Source organism: Branchiostoma floridae, chromosome 13 (genome assembly GCF_000003815.2).
Source record: "Branchiostoma floridae strain S238N-H82 chromosome 13, Bfl_VNyyK, whole genome shotgun sequence".
In the NCBI taxonomy this organism is placed as follows: Eukaryota; Metazoa; Chordata; class Leptocardii; order Amphioxiformes; family Branchiostomatidae; genus Branchiostoma; species Branchiostoma floridae.
Genome location: NC_049991.1, coordinates 15343155 through 15362312, shown reverse-complemented (window position 1 = coordinate 15362312; position 19158 = coordinate 15343155). Strand labels below are relative to the sequence as shown.

At 39.4% G+C, this 19158-nt stretch overlaps 1 protein-coding gene across 2 annotated transcripts in view; it reads left to right on the top strand.

The window, feature by feature from the left end:
* LOC118429059 (TBC1 domain family member 16-like) overlaps positions 1-19158 on the top strand; it is a 45445-nt gene that overhangs the window by 1658 nt on the left and 24629 nt on the right. The window contains exons 2-3 of one of the 2 annotated variants that reach the window (XM_035839411.1): positions 2127-2235; positions 15899-16201. In XM_035839411.1, coding sequence (XP_035695304.1) covers positions 16033-16201 — 169 coding nt within the window. In that variant the 5' untranslated portion in view covers positions 2127-2235; positions 15899-16032. The remainder of the gene's footprint in view (positions 1-2126; positions 2236-15898; positions 16202-19158) is intronic. The other variant, XM_035839410.1, reaches the window with a different exon arrangement.

Genomic DNA, 19158 nt, shown 5'->3' with positions numbered 1-19158 from the left:
GCCTGAACTTAATCCTCGTGTGCATTAGCTGGATTGGTCAGCCCGGGATGAGAGTTGTCCTCCATTTGTTGCCCGCTTGCTTCTTCAATTTTTCACGGCGAGTTATTGATTGTAGCTCTCGGGGAACAGCATGGGTACATCCTGCCTCCAGGCGTGAGATGTAGAACCCTATGCATATTAAACACTCTACTGATACAAGGTAGGATAAGCTCTTGTTATTGTTGGCAATTGCTCATGAGTCATGTGCAATGTGTTGTATGAGTGTATCTGTGCCTAGATTGCAAAATCTTAGATTGTTGTAAATATCCCAGATTGTCTAGCCTGGGTACCATACAATTTCTACCGGGGCTTAATACACTCACTCCCCTAAAAAGGAAGCGAGTGTAAGGAGCCCCGGTAGAAATCGGATGGTACCCAGGCTAAGATTGTCACCAAATCTTTCATTTTAGTGTAGTTAAGATGATAGTAGACCATTTTTTCTTGACTTCCACAGCAAACTCTGATTCAAAATGCGTGGTGAGGTGACGCACGATGGCAAGATAACAGATCGGTACCATAGCGCTCTAACTTGGAGTTTCCTTACTCGCCCATTAATCATAGCAAGCATGAGAGCATTAGTCAGCAGGTTGCTGGTATCTGAAGCTTATATCAGCGTGTAGCGCCTTTCAGTTACCCGTGGTGACAGAAACGTCACTACTCACAGCACCAACTGCAGTGCTCACCATTTTAGGCCAACTTGCAGGTCAAGTGAGCTTAGGTTTGATGGATACTAGCTAGGATCTGATGTCAAATGAGCAGCATGCTAACAACATGCATGTACATTAAGTTAATAGCCATGTACTAGTAGTGATTGAAGATTGTGAAACTGATGGTATTTTTATCAGAGCAAATCAGCAAGGCTGTCGATGTAAATTGCTGTGCCTAAAAATAGTGAATTCGGGACTGAAATGGAGCCATACTTTAGATGAAATATTGGCAAAGGCTTGTTGGTATGATGACTCTGTTACACACCTCACCATAACTAATATCTTTTTGTAGGATTGTATGCATGATGCCAACATGACATGCAGCACAATACGAAGGGATGGCTGGTACTGCTCATGCTGTATACTCATCTTTTGCAAAAAATTCAGAAGTCAAAATGCATATATCAGCAGTTCACGGAGTCCATATAACCTTACCATCATGAGACATTTCCTATTGACATGGATGCATATGATATACAGTTAGTTGTCAGCCATTTGGACAAACATCCCTTTGCCTTAGGGTACTATTGAATTATTTATTAAATTGTGCATCCAGATATTTGATACAGCTCCATCTTTTTTTGAAAGGTCCTCCAGTATACAATATACCATATTCATAACTCACCTTGCTTTCACGCAAAACCCATCAATCGCTCTGTCTCAACGATGATACAAAGGATGATGTTCATTTAGAAGGTTAGGCAGGGGAAGTTTTTAGGAAAAAAAGTGTAAAAGAGATTTTTCCACTTTATTTACCAGAATTTGATTTTCAGATTTGATTCTATCATTAAAAAAATTTCTATAAAGATGAATGATTAAAATGACCTTTGTACCATTAAGTTTTGAATAATGACTTACGGTGTGGCAAATTGCTGATTTTAACAATAACATTCTTCATGGAGCCATTGGCAAATCCCTACAGGCCACAAATGGATGTATTACATGCATTACAGGTTTTTATGTACTAGAATCTCTGTTGGAAGTGTTAATTGAAAATTGAGGAATCATGTACCATACAGTTATAACATACAGTGTACAGTCTGAAAAAAAGGTAAGGATTAAGCATGCAAGATGCACATGTATTTGTATCAAGTAGATCTTTTATCTTTGGGAAGGAGTTTGCATGCTTCTGATAATTAGTAGAGCATAACCTCAGGCAATGAAAGTTTACTACAGGAGCGTGCTACATGCGCAGTTTGCACTTGGCATCTGCTAAGCCACACGAGCCACACGTTCTGTTCTCCGTGACCGATGGTGATACAGCGAGGATAACATTTGTCATCCCACCAACTCTATAGATGGTAACTGTACCGGGAGATTGCGCTCGTAAATTAGTTTGTGGATGGGCGCTCATGAATGATTTTTTTCTGCTTCCCGAAGACGAGCACTGTGTGCCGCATTCAAAGCTGGAGGCAGTGTGATCGCAATCTACAAGCCCGGCTTCAGGATGTTCCTTCCTGTTCCTGTACAGTTCTGATATGATTCAAAGGTACAGGCTTTTTTCATTACTTTGACACACAGGTGGTGTCTCATACATGTTTTGGATTGTATTGATTTCTGTGGATTACAGCTAATTTTGGAGAGACTGGGGTGGAGAGATGCACATTATTAGATTGTGGTATGTACATTCTTCTAATAATTAGATTGTAGTCGAAGCACAAAGATTGCATTTCTATTGCTTTGTCGGCGTCAGAATTTGTATTGTGTGCTCACAGTGAGTAGCACTTAGGGACCAAAGTCCTGGTATTTTCAGGGCTTGATGCACCGTAATTGATGGTTGGGGTCACCTTCATAAAGCCTACATTACATGGCCATCAGTGCCAGCTCAGTGTGGAGTCATCCAGAGGTGAGCGGTACCCGCTCTACTGTACGGTGATGCGTCAATGTGCAGCTCCATCTCTGGGCACCCCTTTTGATGGCTTCTGTCAGGGGGTTCCATGTATTTTTACTATAGGAGAATGGTGGGTGACTACTATCAGGGGGTTCCTTGTATTTTTACACATGAGAAGGGTTAGTAGGCCTCAAGGCAAGAAAGTAGAATAGAAGCAGGTACTCCCTGTAGGAGTTGTAATGCAAAGATGCATGACATTGTGATCAGGGCATTTTATATTTAATGTGGAAAAAGCATCCTTCTTAATGGTGTAAATGGCTGGGATGTGCTTGGAAAATAGATGCTTTTGTTCATTTGTTGAACGTTGGTAATTTGATGATTGTTTAGATTACTGGACAAGAATTATCATTCCTGTCTTAAGTTATATTTGTGATAATAGTAAATGATTACCTTTATTGTCTAGATTACTATGACAAGAATAATCATTCCTGTCCTAGCATGTCACCTTTGATTGTAGCAACTCCTCCCCTCTCTGTTAAGCGTCATTCCATGCCATTGATTTTTTGTGACAATAATCAAATTAGGAGAACATCATTTACTAATGAGTGTTTGCTGTGCTTCTGTGCTAGCAATTTATATTAATGTGACCACATGATGAATCCATTTCCCATGATAGTACTATTAGTAGAACTTTGATTTTGTAATTAGTCTGAATAGTCAGCTGGCCTATTTTTGAGGATGGAAGACATCAACTGGGTTGTTCAGTTATTTGTGTTATTGATTTGATCTTATGATTCAAATCTTATGAGGCAATCATAACATAGTTGTCCTTTTTTATTTTATTTTACCTGAAATCTGAAATATAGCTGGGGAGGGGCGAGTGCTTAAAACTGAAGGAGGCCCCTGACCTTCGTCAAATGGCGATGACTGATTTATTATATGTGTTTCTCATTAATTATGCAAATATGGTCCTAGTTTACATATGTTGTATTAGTTGATCATCTTCACACCAACAAATACCTGAAAAACTTATTGGTATTCACAAAGTCTTATTGTAAATGGTTTATTCCCAGTGAAGTGTGTGTAGACACCCTTGGTCTTGATGGAAATGTGGCCCTTTTTTTAATTACCCCTGTGTGATCCCATTGACACCACCTTACATTGATAACAGTGGCAGTAATAGAGGCTAGTGGTGGGCAGTAATTGCGGGGCAAGCATGAGGGCACCTGCTAAATGTGATGTGTCCATAGTGTGTTAAAGTTGTCGTATCTATCAACTGCTGCAATGGGAATTACCTGGTATTATTAGAATATTCCTACATATAGGCTCTCTCTTCCAGAAGGGCACTCTATCAGATAGTGTAACTTGCATTTATTTAGGTCTTTTAAGTAGTTGGAATGTAGTGGTATCCAGTGTTTGATTATATTATAATCTATAGTAATTTGATTTATGAGTATTTTGCTTGAAAATTGTTATTTTTTATCATCTCCAGACAATATCATTGCCTTTCTGCCATCATATTTTGCTTCAGGGGAAACTGTCTGATCGCTAGTATTGGCTGTCAGTTTTGTAACCAGCAAGCCACAAAAGGTGCCTCCATTCGTGGCAGTTAGCTACCTTGGCCTCTTGAATTCAGAAGAACTTGAATTTCTCCCTGGCCAATGTTTTATGCTGACTCAGGTTCAGAAATGACTTCATGAGCCAGCACCTACAGTACTGACTGTTAATGCCATCCATCCACCCACCCACACATACATACATGGATTCTTTACAAGCTAATGTTGCTTGCTGCTTTTCAGATACAGACAAGTCATCACCTTTAGATAAGGACCACCTGGCCATTGTGACCTAGTAGAGGTCCATTGCTACTAAGTGGTACAAATTAGTAGAAAATTTCCTATTGAAACAAGTATTATTAAGAATCCTTATCTTCTTTAATGACATGTCCACATTTTGTCGATCAGACTCACCCCTCTAATTGGGTCTAAATGTTAAATCACAGATTTGAAATGATACTATCTAATAATTTGTATGACTTCTTGCACAAACTAATACACAACAATTTTTGCCTTCCCTTATCCATTACGTAAACTGCCTTTGGAAGAATTGCTAAATACGATTTGGAACAATGATAGAAACTGTAGCTCATCGAGTTTGATCACTCACACTGTCGCCTACATGTTAATGATAATGCTCATCACCTCTTGAAAGCTCCCATTTTGCCTGTTAAATGGTGGATAACACCCAAGGATATGGGCAGACGTTTCTGAGAAACTGGTTTGAGTGCTTTATGGGACACCTACGCAATGTCCTGGGCTTGTATCAAAATGCATGCTAGCAAGCTAGCAGCTTTTGTCTGAAGCAGTGAAGGTTGAAGTTATTTGAGTTATGAGGCTGTGTGATGAAACGTCACACTCCTGCAGTTGAAATATATGTAGTGGCTGAATTATGATTTCATCGCCTGTGCTCTCACACTCGCTGTTCGGTTTGTCATCTGTTGCTCCCCATCAGATGGAGGTTAGGGGTTTGTCTCACAAGGAGACAGGAAAGGGAATTTGACAATTTTCTATGTAGAGCCCACTGTCTATTTACAAATCAGGGCTCGAAATACTTTTTCTGCACTGGTGCAGGTGACAATGAAAATTACCTGCACCAGACTTATTTTACATGCATTCTGAATTTATGAAGCATACTAATAACAATCCACATACTCCTACGTCATATGACATTCATGTATAAAACCCAGTACATGGACCAGTGCAGGTTAGGTGCAGGTAGACATCAGAATTACCTACAGAATTTATTTCCAAGTCAGTGTATTCAATCTCAGTATATGCACCTGCTGAATGAATGACTTTTATTATCAAATTTTGTCAATTATTGATGGAGGTCATTGTTATGTCATTTCCACAGGGATTTAACCATTTTGAATAATTTTGATGTATAAATATTTAGCATTAGTTGATTCCCCAGAAGAATTACATCTGATGTTGACACATTAACTTATGACGGGCATTCCATATACTGCCTCCATTCTCATTAGCACAAATTGATTTTCTACCTGGTATTCCTGACCAGAGAGCCATGTCAATCAATGTTCTTGTAAATTGATTGATGTATCCAGCTTGAAATGAGTTTTGAATCCTCTGTGTCCTTGAGACAACCTCTGTAATTGAAATGCTGGTTTCCCAGAAAAATATGCATGAATTTTCTTATTTTCTTTAACTTGAGGTAAACTTAGGTTTGCATCCTACTAATTAGTAGTGCCATAATCAACTATGGGGATGGACCGTAAATGATATTAAGGTGAGTTTGTGAAAGGATTCATGACAATCTTTCTTTTTGCTTTTTTCTGTCAGTGTGATAGATTATTTTATCATACAAGAGTTGTATTGATTCCACACTATGCATTCTCCCCCATTCCTCTTTTTGCTCCATCACTCAAGATAGATTTATGATTAAGGTCATGATCAGCATTATAAACTAATGTACAATATGCTACAAAGGATATATATACTGTCATGTGTGACATTTAGATACTAAATATGATTCAGCTTTCTGGCATGATCCTGTGCCAATGCTTATTCTATCTGCCAGTACATAACAATTTAATCTTATGTGTTTAATACCCGAGGATACCCTGTGCTTGGAGTCTAAATAAAGTTGTAGAAAGGAGACATTTTACATTTCAGTGCCAGAGCTTGAAATATCACCTGCATGATATGCAGCTTTGTGCAGGTAAAATTACACTTGTGTGGGTATTTCAGATGTCTACTTGTACCTACACTGGTCCATCATGAAACCAGCTATGACACTTGGGGGACATATATGCACATAGTGGGCTTGAATGCCTTGCATTCTTCTTGTCTACAGCATCCTTGAACATAGGTGATAAGAAGTATTACCATATACAACTGGGAACATTTCATAAAAAAACATGCTAATGGGTTAAAAGGCAAAGATGAGTGGTACGGGTTATAATGAATGAACCTACACCTGTCCAGTAAAGAAATGCAGAAAAATTATAGTTTAATACTTGGATACGCTGTGCATGAAGTGGAAATGATGTATAAAGGAGACATTTTATGTTCCTTTGCACAAACTCAGTCTCCCTTGTCTCTTTACTTATAGCTAAACCATTAGCCACATATTGGAAACACTTTATAACTGGGATTTATCGTTATAGATTCAATCAATATAGAGAAGGAAATGCAGTTAACATGAGGAACCTATGTTCATTTAACAAAAATGTTTTTGACAGGTGGCGTGTGCCTAGCATGCTGATGTTTTAGTGTGGAACAGTAGCTCTTGTCAGATCCAATACTGTGCACAGGTTATTTGCTTATATTTAGTAGTTAGATGGGAAACAGTTCTGACTGATGGAAGGAAAGGGCATCACTTAAACTGATAGATTGAAGACCAATTCATTTTGCTTTGTAAATGTGCGTTACAGTATAAATGATATCGATATCACCTCTAGAGTTACTTGTAGAATCTTAAGAACAAATTAACAGTTTGTTGGATGAATGTAGGAAGGATGTTCCAGTTACTGTATACTAGTGTCACGATCATGACTTAAGTTCTTAATATATATATATAATGCAATTAAAAAAGATGATATATTCAGGTCAGGAATTGAAATTGATTTCTTAACCTGCATGCATGTAACTGAACACTTTATTTTAGGAATGTCAATGTTTCAGTGTCATTATTTCTAGTGAATCCCAACGGTGCAATTTGATTACTACAACCAGGGAACTAAACCCTCCCAGAGAAAAGGTCTTTGTGATCTCAATGATATACGGTATTACTTTTATTATGTACAGTCACACTCATTTCATCTTACATCTTACATCTTTCCCAGGTAGGCTTATGGGCCTGCCAGCTGAGAGAGTGAGAGCGTCGTCTTTTCCATTCTTATCAGTCTTGGAAGATCCCCTCCTCGAATCTGTCTAGCCTGCCTAAGCCGTACTTTGTCAGTGTTTCTTGTTTGTTATCCATCCATCTCTTCCTAGGCATACCTACTGGTGCTCGCCCTGTTCAGTCAAATAGATGGATTTGGCAGATACAAAAGTTACAGTTCGTTGCCAGAAGACTTGCCAAAGAGGTGACCACTGATTGCTTGTTTCAATTCGCTTTTTGAGTTTTTGGTTTTGGTCATACATTTTTCATGAAATTACCTTTGCCGTGAACCAGGTGAGACTTAGGTAATGTTTTCTGTTCCCTGTTCCTTAGATGGATCTTTATGACATTTGGTATGTTGGTTAAGGTAGGTACCTGTAAAACAAAGTTTAAGTTTAATTTGATTATGGGACCCCTAGCTGTTTTCTACTTTACTCAATTACTGTAGCAGAGCTCGTGTTCTGTTTTTTTCATGTAGTCAAATAACCAAACAATACAATATACTTAGTGCCTTGCGGTCCAATAGATTTGAGACAGATCCAGTCACACTAGAATACTGGAGATATATTTTACATGTGGCATGCCAAGTTTGTGTGCTTATGGAACACTTAATCTTGGCTTCTATGTACATGCTGATCAGGTCACTGACTGCTCATACTGGCGCCACAAGGTACAATCATGTTTATACATGAAGGCACACCCACATAAGAGATTGAAGCAACTGCTGACTCCAGAGTAACCTCTATATGCAAGTGGTGCTCTTACCACTGCTCGTATAAAAAGTTACTATGGGACTTCCTTCACCTCTTACTTTTTCTTACTTTATTGTAAGTTTATTCAAATTGATTATGACAGGCAGAAGGATTTTGGAGACTGATCTAGTGCCATTTGAGACGTCATGATGCCTTTGGTTGCTGCCAGCGCTCTCTCCTGCGTCTTCCTCCTTAGCTCTCAGCCTTCTCCACAGGACTTCTGCCAAGCTTTCTTGGGAAGTTGCCAGCTGCGGAAGATAGTGTTGAGAAGAATCCTTCCGCATGTGGCGGTTACTTTGTGAGGGGAATCTTTTACGGATCAGCGCTTATCTTAACGTCCCAAGCGTCTGCATACTGCTGCCACTCTGACCTTGCAATGTCTCAACACAGTTAAGATCACAGAACTGACTCCTTTGTCATAATACAATATGGATATGGCTCTGGTGATACGAGTTCATTCCTTCGCTGGGCTATTGAAGACTGAATAAGATGATGTTGGCCCCATACACTGCATGTATGACACTGGACAAGGTTTCTTCTTTTAACTTAAAGCGTTTTCTTTGAAACGAATGAAGCTTAAGAGCATGCAAAGGATGGCACTGCGCTTTTTGTGTAATAAAAGCCATAAATTTGTTCCTCAAACTGTGACTATGTACGTTATCATACATCATACAAACTTCAAAATAAATGTTTGCACATACGTCAGAAGTTCAATCTGAAGCTACACAATCCTGACTTCAAAGATGAGGAAGACCATAAGAAGTTGTTGAAGTTTCACACATACATTGTAATACAGTATGTTGAGGTCTCACAAAAACTAAACATTACATGGGGATTTTTGTATTCTACTCTTGGACCAGTGTTGATAAATGCGGAAGCTATATTTGATCTGAGAGTGATGGATATTGCTTTCAGTCCGAGGATGCGGCAAGTCAAGTTAAACAATCCCTTAAGACTGCCCACCCATTCAACCTTTGGTTAAGTGCAGGCACAACCCATGGCTTTAGACTACAGGTAGCAAGGCCACTGGAATATTGCACAAGCAGCAGCTGCTCCTGGGGTGTATACGTAGGTGTAGGGTGACGAAGATTGGATACAATTACAAGGGGGCCAAAATTAACCCCAAAGGAGTCCACCCTGACTGAGTGAATCACCACTTTGACAAGACGAACTTGACAAGGTAACCTACAACCTAACCAAGGGGCATACACGGTCGCTTGTCAAACGTGCAGTGATGTAGCTTGAGTAAGCTTGAGTCATAAAAATTCAGCACAACTAGGTAGGCGAGGGGCAGTTTTCCCTGCTTCCTTGTCCCGTGTGCTGGAGTCTATATTACCAAGAAGGACCCTGCTTCCTAGTTGTCATTTCTGTGTCCAGCAAACCGCAGCTGTTTAGCTTGTATTTTATCTGACACATGTAGTTTGGGGAGTCCACTCATATACGCATAGAGCTTTTTGTTTGTAAAACATTGCTCCAAAGATTGAGACATCTTATACTAGTTATATTGTCTTTTAACAGTTCTACTATTTTATATGTAGGTATCTTTGAATACTGAAGTTCCACGAAGACCAAAAAAATGTTTTGTACAATTTACTGTTCTGTTCTGAGAAGTGTTGCAGGGTCAGCCATCACCATTGGTCAGTGACGAGGCACGTATAACTAATGATCCTGAGCATGTACACTCAACATGCAAGGGGCATTCCTGTCTCGATACGCTCCTGCCTTGGAGTGATTACGTGGAAGTGGTGGACTGTAGCCTGATGTGATTGAATGGGGGATGCTTTCGCCTGCCATATTGCACACTGTGAAACTGATGACGGGGAACTTTTAGTGACCTGCCCGACAATCCAGGCGGCAGTTGGTGTAGTTCCAGCCGGTTGGGCCCAATCTGGTGTAACCTGGTGATTTGTGTGGACGAAAATGTGTTCTGCTATTCCTTTTTTTTATTGCTCTCGTTTGTATTGTATAGCTTGGAATGTAATGATCAGTAAGAGCAATTTCTACACCTAATGGGATTGAAATGTTGCGATAATGTAGCAAAAAACTCAATAAGCAGCTTCAAAATGTCTCTAAAAAATGTCTTTTCCATCTTGCCTTTGCTGGTGTTGACCATAGCTTCATGCTGCGTGATGTTATTCCTGATGAAGCCTGCTGGATTTATTGGTTCAATTTGAAAGATCAATAGAACCACACCTAAAATACATCATTCAAATGAAATTCCATTTCCAGAAGCTCTGAGAGACATAGCACTTAACTTGGGTCATGCAATAGTAAACATAGTATTTTTTTTCCAAAATCTTTCTCTATCTTCAATTTAATATTCTCCAATATGTATCATTTGATTTTAAGGTTATTAAATTTTTATCAAATAGAATTTTGACATTTCTATTCCGTTAGTTATCCATGGTGGTGTAAATAATTCAATACTTCCACATGTAACACAGAAAGCTAGATCGTAATGATTTTTGAAATGTGCAAACTTTCTATTGTTGTGACTTGTATGGATGGTTTTAAGGGCTCATTGCTTTGACATGCCGTGCATGCCAAACAATACCATCATTGATTTCAGTATTGATCATAGAGGCTTCAAATCCTGCTGGATCCCACTTCATAACATGAGACGTTCGGTACGTCCTCATTTTCTCTGTAGATTTAATCTTTTAGACTTTGCTGAGTAAAGACATAGACATTGCTTAAGCATAAGGGTAATCTTTACTGCATTTGCATAGTGTAGCATTCATAGTCCAGTGGTTTGACCCTGTCTGTGGAACAAGAGGTCGTGAGTTTGAATCCCACCTGGTGTCACGCACTCCATTTGCAAACTTCTGGAAAGGGTCATAATGTTTCGGGGTAAGGACTCAGGGGCAACTATTGTAGGTGGGTCCGGGGGCATCCACTTTCCATGGTGCAGAGTTTTCAAGAATTTTAAGTTAAAATGGTGCATTCTAAGGTATCCTGAGGGGCAAAATTACTGTCAGAGAGGTCACAGTAGAAGACTGACCACAAATGACTTATTGGCATCACTGGTCAATCAGAATTTCATACTTGTCAGAGGATTTGCTCCACAGCGTAAGAGTTATTTTAAGAAAAGCGCATCCAGATGACACATGCCTGACTAAAAGCTAACATTAATTTACTCCACAAAAGTATGAACTTAAGATTAGTCAATGCCATATTGTATCTGATGTACATGTAAAATACTGACCCAGGGTTTAAATCAAATGATAGAAAATTGTTGGATAAGGTTGTAAGAACATTATGTAGCTGATAACTTATGTGTTTTGGGGGTAGCATGTTATGGCAAAGCAGGTGTGATAGCTTAGCACAAGAAGACTCTCAACAGAAAATCGGTACTTTTAATGCAAATCAATGGCTTTCTTTAGTGAATTCATCTGTCACCATTGATTGTGATACCTACTCCGACCAGAGCTAATGCTGTTTTATTGATTAACAGTTGGCTATGGTCATTTTTATACCTTAAGGTCTATTTCAATGTGACCTGACAACTTTTTCTCAGGTATAGGTCGCCTACGTATCTCACTGCATATCCTATTTTTGAGTATTCTCTTCATTTAAAACTTTTGACCTTGCCAAGTGCTGCGGTTTGGACTCAGGATACAAAATGATACAGGATGGTCTTCCCATTACCAATGATGCCCAAAAGACAGGCATTTGAGCTGCATCACTGCCAAGTAATGATTAATTACTTGTCCATGAGCTACTCTGTCCACTTCATTGTGATCCCTGTAAGAAGATAAGCAATTCAGCCTTTGGCTGCTAGGTATCCTTGTGAAATAAATAAACCAATCATCATCATTACATTCCATCAGAGTATCCATGCTTATTCATGTACATGTAGTTGGAAAACTCACACCACCTTTTTCCTCCATGTTACTGTCTTGATGCCATGGTCTGCAATGGTGCATCTTAACAAGGCTAGTTTCGAATCTGTCTTTTACCTATTGCTGTATTCCTCCCTGTCCATTGATTGCTCTTCAGTATTCTGGTTTCCATTGATATTTGTATTGCCATGTAACTGTGGTCCAATGGGTTCTTTCCTGGCCCATTGACAAAAAAGTTACCATTTTGGACATAGATAGAGATGTTTATCACTGTGATCATCCAGTATGCCTGTTACCATGGGTGCTAGCCATGGTGCTGATTTTGGTACTGTTATTTCCTGCTTTCCCAAGGTGTTTTTCCAGATCTATCAAAAATACCCTAACAATATGGCCTACGATGCAGGTCTGTCTCTAGGTCTTTCCACAAGGAGATGGAAATTTGTCCATCCCAGAAAAATCTTCACAACACGAAATGAAAAAAAAAATGCATTTTCATAAGTTCAAACAATGAAAATAAGCAAAAATGTGTTCCCAAACAAGGAGTAGGATGGAAACAAATAAAACTGCATGCTTAGATGGAGAAGGTTTCCTGTCCATGGGAAGAAATGGCTTCTTCCTCTGGGAAAATAACATCTTCCCCACAACCCAATGTGGTGGCAGTTTGTTACTCATCTTACGCCCAGGGCAATCTGACTATACGTTGCACAGTATTGGTGAATCAGTAATGGTTGTCAACCAATCGAATGGCATGCTGCAATCAAGGTATCTATTAATCTAATGCCTCTTATGGATGAATTACGCTTGCTTGCCTCTCAATTTCATCATCTGAGAAAGCCCTTTTGTTGAAACATACTCCTTGATTACAAACCTGTGCGATATGTCGGTGTCAAGGTTGCAGACCTGCAATCTGTTTCATTGTGACCCCATGACCCCACCTGATGATAGTGATCATGTACATTTATATGTGTGGGTGTTGTGTAATGATGGTTTCAGCCTGCAGGCTATCGCCTCATTACTTTATCTGCAGTTGGTACCCAGGCCATGGTCATTTTTTTCCTGGATAAATGTTTTATCTAGGAATGTGTACAGTACTGCAAAAATCACTTTGGCATGGTGCAAAATGCAGGAGCATCAATGTACCGGTACTGTACCTTAAAAATAAACACTCCAGTCAAGTCTGTATAACTTTTTTTATTCTTTTTGTCACGAAAGTGTTGTTCCTACTGCATAATAGAAATTTTGTACTGATAAAAGATGAAAACATGATACATAATCATCTCGGAAATCAAGATGTGATTTAATGTGTAAGAAAATCCTATAGGAAGCACTATTCAGCCAATGTCAAGGCAATATATTCATGATTTCTGAAAATTCATAACATTTACAAGGTTGTAGCCATTATTCATGCATTATACTGAAATGTGGATATTTGAGGTTTCAGTCTGGTGCTTCCTAATGTGAAGGTTACTTTCTCTGCTAAAGCGTGAGAGTCTGAGACGTCTCCTCTGAGAATCCTTTTTCGTAATGCCAAGAGGTCACTCGCCACCCACGAAGTCATAGGTGGAAGAATTACTGTATAATTGATCATCCATGCTGTATATGCATCAGGGACTAACATTTAAATGTGCACTTTATCTCCCATATATCTATTGCAAGGCAGGACCTTTTGACCAATATTGATCTATCCTGTCCGTGGTACTGGAATATATGCTGTTGTGCCTGACAGTGACAAAGAGCCTCTCTTCATTCATGGGAAGAGTTACATGAGATTTATTCATGGACAGGACCTCTTGAGGCCCTTTTGTATTGTCACATAGCTGGTTTAGATGGAATATACCAGAATTAAGTTTTGACCTATCGACTTGATGGCAACAATAACCCAACATGTGCTTCCAAGACAGTTTCTAAAAGAATGTTGGCAAATTTGAGTAACATTGATGTAGTACAAATGTGCATTGTATTTGTCACATTATATACAAAATAGATGATGTTTACTTTGTAACTGAATTCTACTGTACTGGTAGTTAAAGATTGTGGAATGAAATTTTGTGTTGATATTTGAGTGGTGGTGGTAGTAGCTCTCTGTAGCTTTTAACCATAGCTTTACAGATGTAACGTTCCATGTAACAAAGATTCATGTATGTAGACAGTTTGCCCAGTGGTCAAAAGAAACCCTGACAAATTTGGCCCAACAAAAGGCTAAAAAGACAACAAAACGAGAAGCCTAACATCTGCTTGGAGAGTAGTTATCATGGTTATATCAGTATAATACACAATTGGAGATCAGAGGTCATGGAAAACAATGTTCTTTTCATGCAAGTATATGGCTACTTATGAGAAATGATTAGTTCCCAAGCGTTATGCCCTCCAGGTTTCCATTTCAAGTCGCCATTAATATTGATCCATGCAAATCATTTAATTTGCTGGGCCGTCCCTCTACTCATGTGGCCCTGGGCTACTTTAATGGGGTGTGAAGTCATAAATTCAAGATAGGGCTGATACTGTACATATGTACCGTAGAATGCTAGTATTACTGAAGGTGTTTTAAAGAATAAAGACCAGTGAAGCTGTTCAACTTCAAGCTTGAGGTACCGAATCATGTACTGGCATGTGTAAAGAGTGTGGTAGGTTCATCGGAATTCATGTGCATCCTTTCTCATCTGTCTCATAATTAAAGCAATTTTTCTGAGTCAGGTTTGTGAGCTGTTGATGAAATGTTTCTTAATGCCTATTGTGTTGTTGCTTTTTGCAAACCTGTACTTGTGTGTATAAAGTTACTCTTTACCATTGCTGTCTCCAGGACCTGTCCTTCCATCTGTCCAAGGACAGAATTGTTTGTAGTGCCGGCAAAAAAATCACAGTCATGAAAAATGTATTTTTGTGAGCTAGCTTAAAAATACAGACTTGACAATGACGGGTAACAACATGGGCTCCCAAAAAATGTGTGGAATGAAAAAAACAAAAACTTAAAAACATCCCTGCTCTTTACTGTAACCAAAAAAGTCCCAGAATCATTTTTTCTCCATTGTAGATGTAATTTGGGTCACAATCTCCCTGACCCTTGCGGCCTTTACGAGTCTTTAATGGAAAATGGAAGATTTGGACCAAACTAAATTGGAGTTATTATAGACCACAGCCATATGGTTGATTAGGTTATCTTCTGTACTGCTCTTTCTCTATAATCAACAGCCAGTTATGTGCTTGAAAGAAAATACCAGATCGTTAGTTCAACCTTGAAGGTCAACTGCATTAGGGTTGACCAAAGCTTTGGTGGCAGATCAATGAAACCAATTGGAGACTCAAAATTGACTTTCTCTTACACGGAATTAGATTTCTTTTAAGCTGTGGGGCCTTTCTCACTGCATTTGTCAAGCTAAATTAGCAGTCATTGGAAGGGTGTTTTTAAGACACAAACAGCTTTCGGATCCAAATCTTGTCATCGTTAAGTAAGGTTGCTAACAACATTTTTACTTCTCTCTTGAATCTTTATTTTTTTCTACCAAACAGTGTCACACACTGACTAGTTTCAGGTGTCAACAGTTTTTACCTCTTGCCATCAGTTTGTTGGCATTTGTCACATCCTGATTTTTGAGTCTTTTCATTTCCCTACAGAGTACTGTTGGCAGTCTCCCAGCAGGTGTAAGGAGAAGATATACAGTCTTAACTAGTTTTTAAGTGCTTCTGCTCTCCTGCAGGAGAAAGTTAAGGGACTGTGAAACCTGACAAAAGCCAGCTATAAAAAGAACTATTTATTTTGCCTCCAACCAGCTTATTCATTGTCACGTTCTAAATTGTTGATCAATATCTTATTCTGCCACCCTGCAGGCCATGTCTTCAATCTGAGCTGCTTCAGACACCATGGGCTGCTGTCTCAGCACTTAAGATGGCTGCAGCCAGACTGCTGCTTTCCTTAGAAGGCTCTTCATTCCACTGCTAGCTGTTGTAAGGAGTCTTAAGCCATGCCGCTGGGATTCCTGCTGAAGAAGGCAACTGGCATCCTGGGTCAGCTGGGCCTGGCTAACGACCCAACCCGACCGCCCCCGCTAGACGGGGAAATCATCTACTGCAAGAACAATGTGTGCGTGCACCCCCCAGGACCTCTCAACGTCAACACTATTCACCATCCAGGTAATTCTGACTCTTGGTTGGTTAATTCAGTTCTTGAAATACTTTTTTTAGCCAGGTTGCTCTGGCAGCAATCTGAGTCAAAAGACAGGTTGCACCATTCAAATTAAGACAAACCAAATCTTCAAAATTTCAGGTTGCCCCACCTCCAAGTTATCACTTTCTTCAAATCAGCTACTTATACATTATCTTTTCTTCCAGTAACATGTAGCTACTAAATATGTTTTATCTTATTGAGAAAGAAATACAAAAGCTTTGGCATGTAGTTGGGGGAAAAGCAGTGTTCCAATTGCAAAATCCAGGTTGCACACTGCGCTATCTGGGTTTAAAGTCAAATTGCACGAAGCAAAAAGGGGTTGCGTGTGCAAGTGCGTATTTCAAGAACTGGTTATAACACTGTAGTCTGTTCTTTGTAACAAAGGTCTTTATCATTCACAACCACGTACACATACAGTATTTATATGAGTTGGACATTGTCTAGTAACAACAGTAAAGAAACTGAACAAAATTGTCACCTACTTTTAAGTAAAAAATTGTGGTTGGAAACATTGACTCATGCAAATATATGTAAATATTGTGGTTGTGTGTATACAGTGAGTAAAGAACTTTCTTATGCTAGTTTTCTAACAGATATTTATCAACCTGAAAATCATACACAGATGTAGTCTACTAGTCTATGCTGTATGATTAGCTAATGTCCCATGAAGCTCAAGTATTTGTCATATGCAATCTACTATCAAACTCTGGATGCACACCCCAGGTATAACTTATAGTATTAGCCTCCATTGAGAGACTTAACAAAATTGTTAGCATCTTAGGAATGTGTTCAGAAACATTCAATTTGGGACATGTTATTACTGTGTATGTAGTATAGAACTTTCTTAAACAGTCATTTACCAACTTGATGAAATCATTCAAAGATGTGCTGTGTGATTGGTATCTGTTCCACAAAGCTTTTGTTCATAATATGCAATATATCATCAAACTGACTCTCAATGCACACTCGAGTTTAAGCCTCCATTGATATACTACTGCCAGTGTGGGGATTAAAGGCCTTATAATAAAAGAAATCATATAAAAAGGGAAAGGTTATACTTGTCTCAAAGGAAGACTTTTGGCACCAATGTTTATTGGTTATGGAGTTGGGAAGCCGGGAGACAATTATTCCTACAGTTTGTTCTCGTGTGAAGATGACTTAGTACTAGCACGTCCATATCTGATGCACAGTGTATGATATGAGTCTCTTCTATCTTATGCATGTGATGGAAGAGGGAAAATGGGTGCTTTTGATGAATGTTACAGACATTCTGGCAACCTTCCTGGCATTTTTCGCCTGCTCTTATCAGACTAAATAATAGAGTTGGCTGCAACTCCAGTCTCTAAAGGCAGTCTTTACATTTGTATTTATTGGTTTGGCTGTTCAGCTTGCACAGCCAGGGTTGCCCAACTAGCCTCTGGCTCTAGTTACAAAGGGCTAGCACAGCTGACAAAGACATGAGCAAAAGGCGCATGATCTGAGGGGCTCTAATTCTTGCTCTATATTAAACTAGCAATAGTAGTTTAACTGTAAGCATTCACTAAATTAGATCATCAACTTGAAATAATACAGACTGAGGTGATGTCTATACAATAAATGTGCCCCTATGAGGTGATGAATACAGCAGAGACTAGACAATAGATCAGGCATCCAGTCGGTGCATCAGACAGGAAGTTCAAGGCTTGTGGCTTTAAATCACTGATCACGGAAAGTCCATAAAATACTGCATACAGACAAAGCAATTAACATCTGCAGGCCATAGCACTTCACTGAGCAGGAAGAGTAGTGCGTCTTGCCATTAGGGAAGGCAAATGATCCAGAAAGATCTAGAAGTAATCAGTCAGGTACATTTGTAAAGGTATTAGTGGCTGGCAAGCAGTATCTTGTACAATGTAAAATGTATGTTACATTCTTTGGCATTTAAAAATGGCTGGGTTGGACACAAAGGTTTCCACATCTTGCAGATTATCCTTTGCACCCATCAATATTTCTTTAAGATATATGTACAATTGTCGTAGAAGAAGTAAGGAATTTGGCAACTTTGTAGCCGAAGATACATGTACATAGAATTGTTGTGCAAGATGTTAGGAATTGGGTACGTTTGCAGCCAAGCCAGAAGAAAGAGTGCCAAGTTGTGTATGATTGATGGACTCTTTGCAGTTTCTTGGGACATAGTGTAATGTATTTTGTGATGCTGAATTAGATATCCTAAGGAATATGCAGAGATTGTGGCCTCTGTTTGGAAGATCCATGGAGAGTTTAGGTATGGAGAGAATAATACTGACACTGAGTTATGATATCTTAAGAAATTGTATAGGCCATATGGTTTCGAAGAAGCGGCGGGTCAGGAAGCAAGTGACCTTGTGACAATTTTCTTGGAATGATGTGTTGGTAGCGTCAGTTTGAAGATGAAATCTATCTCCCTCTTTTCTTTCTGGCTATGCTGCCATGTGGTGCATGTAATTGATGTTGACATGCAGTTGAAAGCAATGCTGTTACTGACCAGGGGTAGGATAACACAGTACAATGATTGTAAATAATGTCAAGGCCAAAAAGCAAGGTCAGGGCAATTGGCCCCTTTACCAACTCAGCCCTGTCAACTCGGCCCAACACCCTGGTCAAGCCTAACACCCTTGTCAACTCAACCAAACACCCTTATGCGTCAACTCAGCCCAATAACACCCTTGTCAAATCAGCCTAACACCCTGGTCAACTTGACCCAACACCCTGGTCAACTTGACCAACACCTGGTCAACTTGACCCAACACCCTGGTCAACTTAACCCAACACCTCAGTCAACTTAGCCCAACACCCTGGTCAACTCAACTAGGGTTAGGGTCAGGGTTAGGGTGGAGTTGACCAGGGTGTTGGGGCAAGCTGGTCTGATCATATTATAAAGTGGCTTAAGCATCCAACATCCCCC